General features: G+C 36.0%; 1 protein-coding gene across 2 annotated transcripts in view; it reads right to left on the bottom strand.

The window, feature by feature from the left end:
* TBC1D5 (TBC1 domain family member 5) overlaps window positions 1-14,040 on the bottom strand; it is a 316,356-nt gene that overhangs the window by 120,885 nt on the left and 181,431 nt on the right. For both annotated transcript variants that reach the window (XM_066194787.1, XM_066194779.1), the window contains exons 10-13: window positions 10,805-10,907; window positions 5,005-5,093; window positions 3,499-3,549; window positions 3,336-3,405 (exon numbers count right to left, since the gene is read on the bottom strand). In XM_066194787.1, the coding sequence (XP_066050884.1) occupies window positions 3,336-3,405; window positions 3,499-3,549; window positions 5,005-5,093; window positions 10,805-10,907 (313 nt within the window). The remainder of the gene's footprint in view (window positions 1-3,335; window positions 3,406-3,498; window positions 3,550-5,004; window positions 5,094-10,804; window positions 10,908-14,040) is intronic.

The raw sequence follows: 14,040 nt of genomic DNA, 5'->3' as shown, positions 1-14,040 counted from the left end.
AAGAATGCAAAATATTGAAAATGAGTATCCACTAATCTTTTTCTATACAGAAAACCACTCTTAAAGCATGATATGATAACATTGTCTAAATGTCCATCTATATTAATTTTGTTCATATGGATTTATCTTTGAAACCCATCACAGAAGTCTGCAACTGTATGTATTTGTAGATTGTGCATGTTCTATCATTTGGCACAATCTCGGTTATGAACTTTATTGTGGTTTATTCAAATTGACTTCAACTTCAGCTTGACCACTTCATGCACTCATAGCTCCGATGACTCAGGAGATCTGTGTTCTTAAGCTTTTTTTTTTTTTATTATAGGCATAAAACCTTCTATGGAAAGCTCAACATCAGAATCCCTCTGCTTATTTGAACTTCGAATATGAAAAGACTAGCTATTACTCAGTCTTTACACCACTAGTTGTCTGTGGGTTTCATGCCATCTTTACAAAATCACAAGACAGATTATTAAACCCTGGCTCAAGTGACGAAAGATTGTGAATATCAAAACTAATGCAAGCTTCCTCTGTGCCAAAATTGGAGTTATTTGTCACTTGCAGCATTTGTGCACCTTGGCATAGTGCAGCACTGACACATTGCTGACTGTCAGACTGACTGACTATCAAACATGGCTAAGTGCATCCAATAGTATATGCTGGCTTGCCATTTCTAAAAGCACAAGATAAGTAAATGGTATCCATCAACATGCAGTTTATCAGCATCTCAGAAATCAACCCTATTAACAGAAATCTTCAAAGCATGACAGAATCTATGAGGAAGCAGCTGCAGCCAATAACAAAGCCTTGCCTGTCCATGCCTCCTGATTCCGTGTACTCCACCAAGAAGCTCGGTGGATGACTAGAGTGCAACTAAGTCATGTCTGTTGTCTCCTCTCATGCAATTTGGTCAAGAAAATGACAATACCTCTAGTCAGTTGAAATTGCTCCAAAAATCACATAGCTGGTGTGAAACAAACAGCCCAAACAGAAGGATGCTCAAATAAACTAATAAAACCAAACTGACAAATTGTTTAACTAGAAATGACTCACAGTGCCTGTGCCTAAAGCCAAATGGACAACACAGTCCTGTGCCCCTGCTCATACTCACTACATAATTATTTGCCATGTGATAGAAAACACCAGTTTTCTTTCTGTGAGCCTTCAGGTCTTGCAAAAAAATTTGAGTGCACGTGTTCAGTCATCTATTACTAACATGAAATATAAATGATCAGTACTAAAAGGATGGGGTTCACAATAAAAAGAAAAAAATGAGGGACGACTCAGAATGTTGTGTTATTGTTTATAGGAGAGCATCAGCACCCCTAAGAACAGTTTAAATACGATTACCAGTGAAATGCAGCTGAAAACTTTGGCTGAGTATTAGGAACAGAGTCACCAAGTACTGTCACAAAACATCACCTTCCACGAACTGGAATGGCTGGTAGTCAATACTAGTACAATTTATATATTCATGTGTTTATAAAGCAGTAAATAGAAGCTAGGACATGAGTACAAGTATAAACTGAGGACAGATTTCTCCCATTAGCCACTAGGGAATGAAGTAGCTGGAGAAGCACCTCTAATGGCAATTGGGAGTAATGGAAACAACTGTTAGAGGCAGTAAAATGTAACATGTCTCTCAGAGCACATGCTTTCATTGCTTCCTTTGTGAAGATTCACAGTTTGCTATGTAGCTAACCCTCAAAGTCATGATTGTAAAAGGCATACGTACAAGAAAGGATTATTAAAGATTATACATGTTTGCAAAGAACAAAAACAAACAACTTGATATTAATCCATTCTCATTGCACTGTTAATTTTTTATGCCATGAAAGGACTGGAAAGGGCAATGTAAACTTTCACCTCCTACCCAAGCGCTGCAAATCTGTAAACAGACCTAGTTATTTCCTGGAATAAAATTCAGCCTCAGACTTTACCACCTCTGTCACAGATATTGGAACAAATACATTTGAATGAACTGAATTTTGAAAAGCTACACTCAGAGAAACATATCTCTGTTATTGAGATAGAAGTGCCTATGTAGTAACTTCATAAAATTTGTATCTCATATGCTTTACTCCTACCTATTGAAATTATATAAAAATAAAAAAAAATTTAACTGTAGATAGTTTAGGCTAAGACACTAAAGCTCCATATCAGATAAAAATATACAATATTTTAAATATTTAAAGATAATAGATGGTTTTACATCAGTCTTCGGTGAACAACTTTTTCTTCATTAGACTGACCAAACCACCATTACAACTAGCACTCCCTAATTACAGTTTGCAGCTATAGGTTTAAGTACACACATATGGACATCCAGAACCAACCGAATTCTCATTAAGTTTTTGCTAACTCTAGATATTTTCCCCATGTTCCATGTGAAAAATACTGAAGTGAATCAAACTGAAACTAAGTTTGGAGGCCAACTCTTAGGATATAATATACTCAAAGTCTTGGCAATACCCATAATACTGTTAATATTTTGCTAGAGCCTCCATACATAAGCTCCATCACACAAATCATTTTTCAGAATTAAAAAAAAAAAAAAAGAGAAACATAAAGATGGAAAGAGACAAGAAAAGAAGTAGTCAAAGGAAATCTTGAGCAACCAGCTGAGCAAATTGTCCTTCCTGCCATGCATGAAAAAAATCAGGCAAGGACTAGATGGTCTCTAGAAGGGGCCTGCAAAGGAGAGCTCTGTAGAACTAAACTCAGAACACTGCAAAAGCCTTTTTTTGAAAGCAGCAACATACTAAATTTAGTAGTGTCTGTACAGATACACAAGTGATCTGAAGGCATAGACATTCCCTCTGTTTGAATATCTTGAGGTTAAGAAGAAAAAAATGAAGGAAACTGAGTGATTGTGTCAGGGAAAGATACCCCCTGACCTTTGACGGACAGTATATGGTAAAGCTTTGATTTCACAGCCAATTGTTTGTAAACAGCTGAAAATAATTCACGCCTTAATACTTTACCTATAGGCATTTATGTACCATGACATTTGCACAAGTTTTGGGCACACAGAAGTGACTATGACAGGCACACTTTCAAATGCTCTGCAAAGATATCGCCTACATACAGAAAAATCTGTGCTTGTACACGTGGCTTTTGATTACCAAGTGATCTATCAACAGATAGGAACTCTCACCTGAAAACATCCCACAAGTGCTTATGACCAAATACTGAAGAACCTTTAAAGATTGTAAACTTGTTTGAGACTGCTTTAATCAAGTTAAGAGATGTCTAGTTAGCTTTAAATAGCATCAATCATATTAAAATCACATTTGCTTTAAAACACAGTAAGTACATTTTAAAGCAATATTTACCTTCTGACTGTCATGTTCAAAAGTTGAAAACCAATGTTCTGCTGTTTTCATAAGACGTGTGAACATTGCACTGAAAGGGAACAACCCAGAAACTTGGTGTTAAATACTGGGGTTAATTACAAATAAGAACAAATTAAATGTAAAGAAAGTTGTTAAAACTTACTAGGCATCATGTTCCAGATATTCAGGATTCAAAAGAACTTTCATTTCCTCACTGAAAAAGGCAACAGTGAACAACCCAAATGTGAATGTTTATTTTTGGTCAGCGTTCTGCATGTACTATTACGTATTTATAAGCCAACTTTCATATAAAGTGCAAATGAGAAAACTAGCCTTTTTAATTAAAAAGAGCAACTCCATTGAACAAATGAAGTCTTTCCTTTTTATAAAGATCAAAAACAAATTAGCTGCCTTGTCTGCACTACAATGAAGTAACCATCTAATTATTCCAAATAACAAATTACTGAATGTCACAATGTATTATTTGAATATGCTTGATCTAGAATAATTGATTGCTGCACAATCTATCACTGTTTATCCCAAACAACAACAAAAAAATGGTTACTGGTCAAATATGCAGTATCAAAACATTAATTTATTTTGTTTTAATAGCCTGTATTTTTATTGTACTTTAACAGCAATTAATCAGTGACAGCACCTCTTTTCCATCTACTTTGCTCCTTAGTTCTACTTTTTCAGTGGGGATGTGGGGATGGAACAGAATGCTGTACATAACACATGGTTATTTTAAGTTGCTTAGCACTGAAGAGCATCTTCTAGGTAATTTTAGGATATATAAGGACAGACATTGAATAAAAACATACACTTGTAAATAATCATTTTAATGCTTAACTGCCTTTGGGCTGTCACGTTGAGGGGTACCTACAGACGTTATATTACATTGCACACATAATTAAATTAGTTTTTATTCACTGCTGGACTCCATTGTGCAAAAAACCAAATGAAATGTCCTAAATAATCACAAGAATGAAACAAGTTTTTCTTTTTTTGTTTTTTAATAAAAACAAAAGCCTTACATATGGGGCAAGAATAAAAGCAGACAACCATGTGATGCAGTATTTTATACGTATGACTGCATGCATACACACATACACACTTCTGAATGAAATGAAGGATCAATAGCTAAACATAATGTTACCACCAAGTCAAAGAATAGTTGGATATCACAGCTACAACACTGCAGGTGATGAAAGAAATATCAATCCCAACAATTTGTCTTCAATGATTATTTCCCCTTTTAAGATAAGAGGAAAGAGAGTCGGTGGTAAGATGTCTACTGTATGAGTGGAGCTCACTAATCTGTCTACTCTCTGCAGTGACAAAAACAAAGCCACTTCTGGCAATAACGATCAGCTGGAACTGCAGGTAGGCATGTAAGCTTTGAGATTAAGGCTTTCCTTAGATTTCTTGTCTCCCCATTTTTTCACCAGCCAATGTCTGTGAAGGAGCCAATGTCTAAATCTCAGAAGCTGTAGTAGGGAAGATGAAATAAGGACATTCCCATCAAAGCACAAGGATGCAATAATTTCTGAAATTAATTTATGAATTATAAACAAAGAATTATGGAGCACATATTTATACGCTATAGTTCAGCAAACTTGTTTTTTAAAGGAAGTGTTTTTTTATACAAATAAAATGCAATGCTTGCCTTGGTTGTGCAGCTTCACTGGCATGTGAAAAAGCCTGGTGGTCACAATGTAGGATAAAGACAATGGGAGCTAGAAGTTCATGCATGCCCTAAACATAAAAAGAAAAGCCAAAGTATATTTAGATTTTCCAGTCTTATGTTCCTAATGCACAGCATAAGGCAGACAGCAATATTAGGTAGAGACTAACTAAAAGCAGGAACATTCATTCACATGGTTAACAGAATGGCTTCATAATCAATGGCTTTTATCTTGAATTCTGATTAAATCCAAGTTTATTCTTCTATAATATATGAAACAAGTTAGTCTCCCTTTTTCTAACACAACATACAACAAATTGGCAATGGCAGGCAACCCTGCACCTGACAGTTTACTTCAAGATCTATGTTAATAAATATGACTTTCATTTATGATAATTATGATAATGATCTATAGTACAGAGATCTGCAACAGGGAAAAATTACAAAATGTAAAATTATTTTGTATTTTATAACATTCCAAAACCATAGATAAAAGTGTAATAGTAGGCTCCAAAGGAGACAAGGGTAGATATTTGGGAAAGAAAATGAAATTTTCAATTCTAAAGACATGAGAATTAAAAAGAGGTTTTGGGTTTTTTTGGTTCTCTTTCTTTTAAGTTGTTACGTCAATATTCAAAATAAACTCATTAAACACAATGCATAGAAGACCTGGTACTGTTCCACTGCAGAGTACTACTTATATGTGCAATCTATATTAAGATACAGAAAAAACACAGAAATAGGCAGGAATCAGAACAAAAACCCAAAAAATAGGTGGGCAGTTGAGGACTAGGGCTGGCATTAGAAGCATGGCTGGGCCACCCAGGAGAGCTAGGATCCCAGTGTTGGGACTAGGACAGCAGGTAGGAGCTAGGAAAGCCCTAGGCTGGGGCAGAGGTCAGTCATACAAAAGAAGGGAGGGGAGACCTTCGGTGATGGATGGGATGTGGGATGAAGGCTTGAGATCTGCCTGTCTGCCTTTGGACACAAGGATCACTTTAAGGCGATGGAATTCCTGAGCTCTGGCCAAAAACACCAGTTACAGCAGGGGCTTGGCACCAAGTGCCCAGACTATCCCTGCTGGGCCTGGCTCAGTATGCTGTTCTTGCCCAGCTGTAGGAAGAAGAACTTGCTGCTAGGAGTGCTCCAGTTCAACTGCAACTATTTCATCAAGTGAGGCCTCAGTTCCAACTCAGGGGAGTGCTCTGGGCAGACAGGGGATCCAGGAAGACTATCTCATCTATCCTGCTGCAGAAGGAGCACTGGTGCTGGTCCATCAAGCACATCAACATTTCAGCTTGCTGTCAGGAGTCAGATGACAACTGATGGGTCCCCTGAGCTGTTCTACTTTTAATGGTTGCAGCTCCAAGCCAGGAAGCCTTTTGCACTTGCTTTTCCAGCCTCTTCAGTGATGGACATACGTGAACACTGGAAGTGTTACACGCTTGTGCGCTATCCTGCTGTTAAGCTGGTATATCAGTTGATATTTCATACAGCATCTGAGGAGTGCTCAACATGAGTAAGTTAGTTTATCAGCTTCATATGTGCTGAACAGATCCATTAACTACCAAAACCCTTGAATTTTATTGGAAGTAGTGGGGGTTTTCCTTAAGCGGTCCGAACTGACACAAGAGGTAGATGTGGAAGCCCTCTCTACATCATTATCTATTTTGAGTATGCTTGGATGCATAGTTTTTGACAATTTTGACAACAGTTTTGATGATCTCTCTGTATGCTATCAACTGAAATCCTAGGAAATGAAATTTTAATTTCTTCAGGACTGAGATGACTGTTAGAGCCTCAGTGGCAGGGCTGAAGTTCAGATGTTTCTTTCCCTTCCTATTTCTGAACCCTTAGGGACTACTTTAAAAGATGAAGCCTAAAGAGAAATTCAGTTAGGAAAAACAAAATAAACCAAATATAGCCATTTGATTTCAGAAGCTAATGTAAAACACAACAAATGGTTAGATTACAAATTGTCAAGTTTAGATTTCTTAAAATATTATGGTCATATCAACGGAGAAAGGTCCAAGATTAGACAACATATAAGTGGAAAAAGATTTAAATAACCAGGGTTGTACTTTCATACATACCGCCCTTGCTTAATTACCAGTTCGGCATCTAATCTTTTATTCGCCCTGATACACTAAACATGAAATACGAGAAATGGAAATGCCAAAAAACTTGACTATCTAAAAAAACTACCACCTAAGCTGTAAACATATAAGCAGAAGAAAAAGAAAGAGGGCATAAAATAAGAATTAGTTATAAAAGATAAAAGCACATCACATATACTTCCAACATAATAATATATCAACTCTATAATAAAATAGAATCATAATGTGGCTGCCCACATATAACAAAACCAAAACAAACAGATGATGAAATATCAGGATTTCAAAAAGATACCTCTGATCTTTCAGTTACAAGAGTACTTCAAATGTTTAGAGATTTTTAGCTTGGCAAGTAAAGCTACCAGCGTAATATACATACACATATTTTTTCAATGCTACAGATTACTAAAACTCTTTAGTGTTAATAAATAAGTTGACAGAGCTCAGATAATTTTATGACACTTCCCAGCTACAACAAAATATTGATTTCATAATACAGTCTATGGTTTAGAAAGAAAACCAGAATTATAGCATTTTTGCAATGACGAGTGAATCAATGCATTTCAAAATTATATTGACTTCTCTGAGGGCAATCAAATCATGAACAAACAATAGTTAGCCTAGTGATTTAGCTTAATTTTCGCTATTTCCTTTCAGTGTAACTAGGACCAGAATTCTGTCACTAGTCTTACAGAAGAACTCTAAGAGTAGCTTTTACATATTCTTAAGTACAATACACCATTCTCTTTAGATTTTGTATTTACAGCCGCTATTTAAAAACGCAGTGATCCCAGGGAAAATTCTGCCTTTCAAATCTGTAATACAGCTCCACAACATTGTACTCTTTTAGACTAGGGATAGAAAAATGTTTTTCCTCATCAAATAAAATGTTCCTTCACGCTGGCCGAAAAACACAGAAGCCCTGCAACAAAGACAACTTGCATGCATATAACCATATTAAACAAACATTATTGATTGCTTCTTGTAATACTACATGCCGATGCGCTGTAATAGTTTCTATAGAATGTTGTAAGTATGCAAACTGTCAAGGAACTATAACTTTTACAAAATATTTTGGAAGATAACATTGGGTAGGGACAGATCCGGACAGACAGAAGTATCAGTCTTCATTCATTGGCCAATTTTTATAATTCTAATGGCAACTGTATCTTTTGTATGTGGTCATACAAACAAGACAGAAGAATTCTCATGGATGTCAACAGGACCAGTCCCCATGATGCATATGAAGACAAGCTCCTTAATCTGGGCTTTGTATTCTGGTCACTGTAGAGACAACAACTTGGAGATGGATCTGCTATTGATGAATTAATGGTAACTTCCATTATTTTCTCAAAAATATTCTAGGCTTTGCTGTAGTGGAAATTATTATTATGATGGGAATAGGACATGAGTCTGGTAAAAACACTACATCAGGGAGACTGACTACTAGTTAGGTATTTGATAAAAGAAGGAAAAAACATATCCTGTTGACTATTTCTTTTCAGCTAATTCAGAGAAGGGTAATGATGGACATGAAAAAAATGCTATCTAGTAAGAGAGGAGCATGAGGATAAAAAAGGAGGATCTTACTAATACACTAAAAGGAGCATTATTTTTTTTTAAGAAATCCAACCAAACAAACCCACCCTTTTAAAATGAGGTAAGAAAAAAGCAAAGCTCTTAATAAAAGTAACACATGTCCGAAACAAGAGAGGAAACCCACAATCATTTACTATTTTGTGGGCTTGGAACAGCACTGCGAGACTTGGGTGATATACTGAACATGCTTAGATAGGGTAAATCCACAGTTTTTCATGATTCAAATTTACTTAATTTACTGAACTTCCTCTGCTCTTCATTCTGTAGCCGCCCCTTCCTGGAACTACCGCACTACTGATGCACACTAGTTGAAAACGGAGGTAAAGAAGTTTTCTTTGTCAACAGCCTGTAGGCTCACAAAATTGAACCTGTTCTTTTATCTGCCTATGTTCATTTAGCCCACCAAGCAGTCTTTATTAAAGCTGAGGCATCAGGCAGTCAAAGTTCATTAATACCATTTATATAATCTCTGCAGTTTCAATTAACTCAGCAAGACATTCTACTACATGATAACAGTCTCATTAATTCAATAAAATCCCATAACTATTAACAATATGGTCTATGTTAAACGGGGTGTCACCTAGTAGAAAATAATAGCTTTAACAGCTTGTGATGAAACACAGTGCTTTTTTTTAAAAAAAAATTGATCTGGCTAAATATTCCATCCCTATATAGAAAGGTATTATTCCTTGGTAAGGAATCAAGAGAATTTTAAATATGAGCAGAGGGTAATTAAGACCTTTTAAGTCATATCGAAGAGTAAAAAAAATACTTCTTGTTCAATAAATGATAGACTAAATTAGCTGGAATGTGTTCTTCCATTTTCTCATCATCAGTACTGTGGCCTATATTCACTTGAAAGAGAAGGCTGAATACTGCTAAGTATTTTATTTTAGCAGCACCCTTCAAAATACAGCTCCTAGATCTCAGTTTTATTGTTCTTATGCAAGACTATTCCTTGCTCACTGTCTGTCAAACATGAGAAATAACCAGTTGATAGATGTTTCATATGTTTGATAACTATATAGTTAATTTTTTATATAATCGCTAAGAAATTCTTCCAAAGTAAGTGTTCCTTCAACTCATATGCCCTTTGTTTCCATGAAACAACCCTATTCCCTGGCTTGAGGACAGGGTGGTCACAGACCATGCCTGAAAGCATAGATCGTTTTATAAAAATATTCACATTTACTGAATCTCTGTGGTTTTGCCATGACAAATTTTCTATGTACCTAAAGTTGGCTACAGTTTATCCTTTCTCCATGCACACACAGAGTATCCCTCAGTTTGTCAGTCTCCACCCAGCCTACAGATAATTGTGCAAAGAAACAAATACAAATATACTAAGGTTGATACTCTGCATATTGGTCTTGCTATATGAATACACTATCATGTTTATAGCTACTTCAAAACCTTTAGAACAAATGTTGAATTAATTAACTTACTAACCGTGGATGCAGACTTTGTGCAACTTAAGCTTTCTTTACCATTTTATCAAAAATGGTTTGAGCAGACTCTCCTTCAAGCAACTCTGTAAAAAAACTCTGGTATTTTGTAGCACCCTTATTTTGTAGCACTCAGGAGGATTTTGTCAGCTGCATTGTGCTTGGATGCTACAAGGTTAGATAAAGATCTTGTTGCTAACATACTGTGTGGCTTTAGCCCTTTGGAAAAGAACTTAAAATATTACATAAAATTTAAAATAGAAATATTTTTCTAAATTTCAGAAGTCACTATGCTTTTTTGACCCTGCTATGTACTTTCTTTACCTAAGCAGAGAAAGCTGGTCTTTGTTTTTTTCTTTCTCTACCAATGACAAAGAAAAAGATGTCTAGAAAGAAATTTAAAGTTAGAAAACTTTGCAACCTTAAAGAAAACAACTTAAGGTACTGTGTTATGAGGAAAAAGCATATGTTATTCAATGAGCTTACTTACCAGCCAGCTGACAAGCAGCTCTTTGATTACTTCAGCATTATGATAAAACTTCAGATACAACAGAGCTACATTATTGTCAAACCATATAGAAAATGTTGAGTCAATGAATGCCACCTGTACCGTATTTTCATTACCTGTTTATAAAGCAACTGCTCATTTTCTCTGGCGTAGCAGAACAGAACATCTGTAAGAATTTTCCTTACATTCTCTTGCTGAAAATACTGCATTTCAGGAAAGCTGAAAATGAAGCAATACAGCAAAAGTAAACAATAGAGTGCACAGAATGCCAGTTGCTGGTCTTCTAGAAGAGGTTTCAGGTAAGAGCTTTTCCCTTGTCTGCTTTCCCACTGCTCTGTGCTGCTAGACTTCTAATGACTTGTTACATTTGTTTTGCAACTGAAATTATGAACCATGCTCTTTAATATACAACAGTCTGCTTCACAGGTATGATGATATCACAGTTATATTTGAATACCTTACCCCTTTTAGTCTCATTAAAGCTAGACATCTGCAAAAATGAAATACAATGGAAGAAATGGAAGAATGGATGAGATTATGTCAGAAGAGACACATACACAAGGGTTCATTATTTCTTTAATATTTGAAAAAATATTATCATTTAATGACAAGATTATTTAAATATCTCATAATTCACATGAAAACCAGTATCTTAAAATCTAGTATCTCTTACTGGTATCTGTTGCAATACAACACAATTAGACATTTCACTGCCTTTAACAGCTATTGAAAATAAACTGTACAGTTATAAAATAATCTGGCTGGGCAAATATCCTAAGTGAACCAGAATGAAGTGGATTTTGTGTGAGAATAAGGAAAAAAAGCTTCTGGGAAAATCCTGTTACATGCACACTGGAAAATGTAAATATTTCCAGTCTGCAGAGAATTTCTTTCTCTGAAGAAACTCTCACCTGTGCATCCTGCTCCTTGACTGTTGGAGGTAGGAAATAGAGTAGTTAGGACATACTTAAAATTAGAGTAAGCGCACAAACAAAAGTGTTCTCATTGCTACTGAAGAATTAACTAGATGGCAAAAAATGTCACATAAACAAACACCCCAAACCACACTGCTCCACAGCTATACAGAGCAATAGCAAATAAAATCTGAAAAGGTAGAATACTGAAAAGAAAGGAAATGGTAAAGTTGGACAAAGCAAAAAAGAAGAATACTTAAAAAAGACAACAATGGTAGGCCTAGCCAACGGTAAGCTAGAGTGCTGAAATAAAGGTTGTAGTGTAGTCAGTTTTGGAATTAGATCACATGGTTTGAAGTAAGATTTCTTCAAACAAATTTCCCAGGTCTGAGCTACAATGTTATACTTTAGACCAGATGTATTTAAGGCTATTGTAAAGCCTGTCACAGAGAAACAATATATGAAATTAGAATAAATTACTTCAGATAAGACTATTAACATTGCTAATCACTGTGGTCATCTCACAGAGGTGATGACAGGCAAGCACAGCAACAGAACTAATTAAGGCTAGAAAAGCGCTTTGAAATCCTTGGATGAAGGAGCTGAATCACGAGCCGGGGAAGAGAAGACATCCAAGCTTAAACACAGTGATGCTGAAGCCCTGAGAGAGGCACTGGGATGAGAGATGTAACGCTTTCCTGGCACCTGGTGGAGGTAATGGTAGACCAACATTTGGAAACTTGCAAGCATTTGTACTAATCACATTACTGTAAAGGAAGGACACAGCTGAGACCAAAAGTGCATTACAGCAGATGGCAATAGACATAATTTAGGGGTTTGAAGAGATTATTTCTGAAGGACTGTTATTCAGGCCTGCCCTATGAAGTTTAGGAAGAGAAGACTAACAAAGAAAACTCAAAAATACACAGAGGTATCTGTGAGGATCTAGTAATACCAGAGATTGTGACAGAAAGGATAATAATGAACTCAGGAATAAGCTGTCTGAAGTATTAATTATAGTAAATGTAAATAGAAGAGATCATGAGGGAACTATCAGTTCAGGATGGATTTTTATGGAAAATGTCATTTTCTGATTAAAGCTCTGTTTTAAGAAATACAGTATCCTCAAATCAGCAAGGTAAGAATGCTTTTCATGAACATGAGAATATAACATTTAATTACATCTCTGAGAAAGTCTGCATAAGGACATGGGAATTCTCCTACACTGTTTTACCACAATTCTACAATTAAACAATGGTGCATTCAGGTCCCTGCTTTCTAAAAGTGAAGACCAGCGTGAGTCAGATACAGCTATTCAATATACTCCTTCAGTTGATTTAGGGAAGCCTGCACCAGAGGCAGCCAGAATTTGACACAAATATTTGAAGAAATAGGCGGGCAAACAAACGGACACAAAGAACCAAATTTGGTGGCAGACAGAAATGGGAGTCATAATCAATGGATTGCTGTTTCTTACCATCTCTTCCACATACTTAGGAAAGATGTAGCTGTGCAATGGCTTTTCCACTGCTGGTTTTCTCTTGGCAATTTTAAAATTATTTTTTTCTTATTTGGGGGATGGAGAGTTTGGAACCCCCGCACCCATCACTACTCATCTTCACACACCTTCCATCATCCTTAACTGTGATTGTTACTCCTGAAGCAGAAGCTAAGTAAACCAATATATAAAAATACTACTACAAAAGAGAAGAAATTGATCTGCCTGCGGGGAATGCCCCCTGGGCATTTTAGTTTCTTAAAATACTGGAGAGATAAAGAGGGTAATGAAATCTAGCCATTTGCAACCCTAGACGTTCACTGTGATGCCAACAAGTAACCTGGTATTTTGAGTTAAATGCTTTCGCATATGCCAATCTGCTGATTTCTACTCCTGCAGAATATCAAAAAAAATAATAATAATTTTAAAACACTGATCAGTAATAAGTTGAACAATATCCTTTCCTACTTGCAAATATTGGAAGCTGCTATTTTTATGCAATGGGCTGAAAACTGTATGTAGACATTATGGATTGGATTTCTATCACCTGACTTCAGGAAACTAAAGTTTTGTTAGATACTGGTGACCTAGAATCCTTTTATAATTACTGAAGAAAACTGTACCTCTCCACGGTGTGATTCATCAGACAAAAACTGTATTTATACTTTAGGAAGAGATGATTTGTACTCCTAGAGTTCTACAGGTACACAGACTAAAAGCATGATTAACTCAGTTGTGAGTATCCAGGCTTCACAGACCAAATAATTAGGTGAGACAACGACTCTCAAAACGCATAGGAACAAACACATGCATGAACAAACTTTATCCCACTTGCCTTTAGATAGCAAAATCCTGAAGTTTAAACCAATTTAAACCAATACCAATTTTAGGAACCTAATTCTAGCCACTTTTCCTGTTTATTGCTACTACACTTCAGGGA

The sequence above is a fragment of the Chamaea fasciata genome, unplaced genomic scaffold, assembly GCF_029207755.1.
Source record: "Chamaea fasciata isolate MVZ Bird 193981 ecotype frontalis unplaced genomic scaffold, bChaFas1.0.hap1 SCAF_1, whole genome shotgun sequence".
Lineage (NCBI taxonomy): Eukaryota > Metazoa > Chordata > Aves > Passeriformes > Sylviidae > Chamaea > Chamaea fasciata.
The sequence above is the reverse complement of the archived record's forward strand: the minus strand, read 5'-3'. Positions and strand labels throughout refer to the sequence as shown.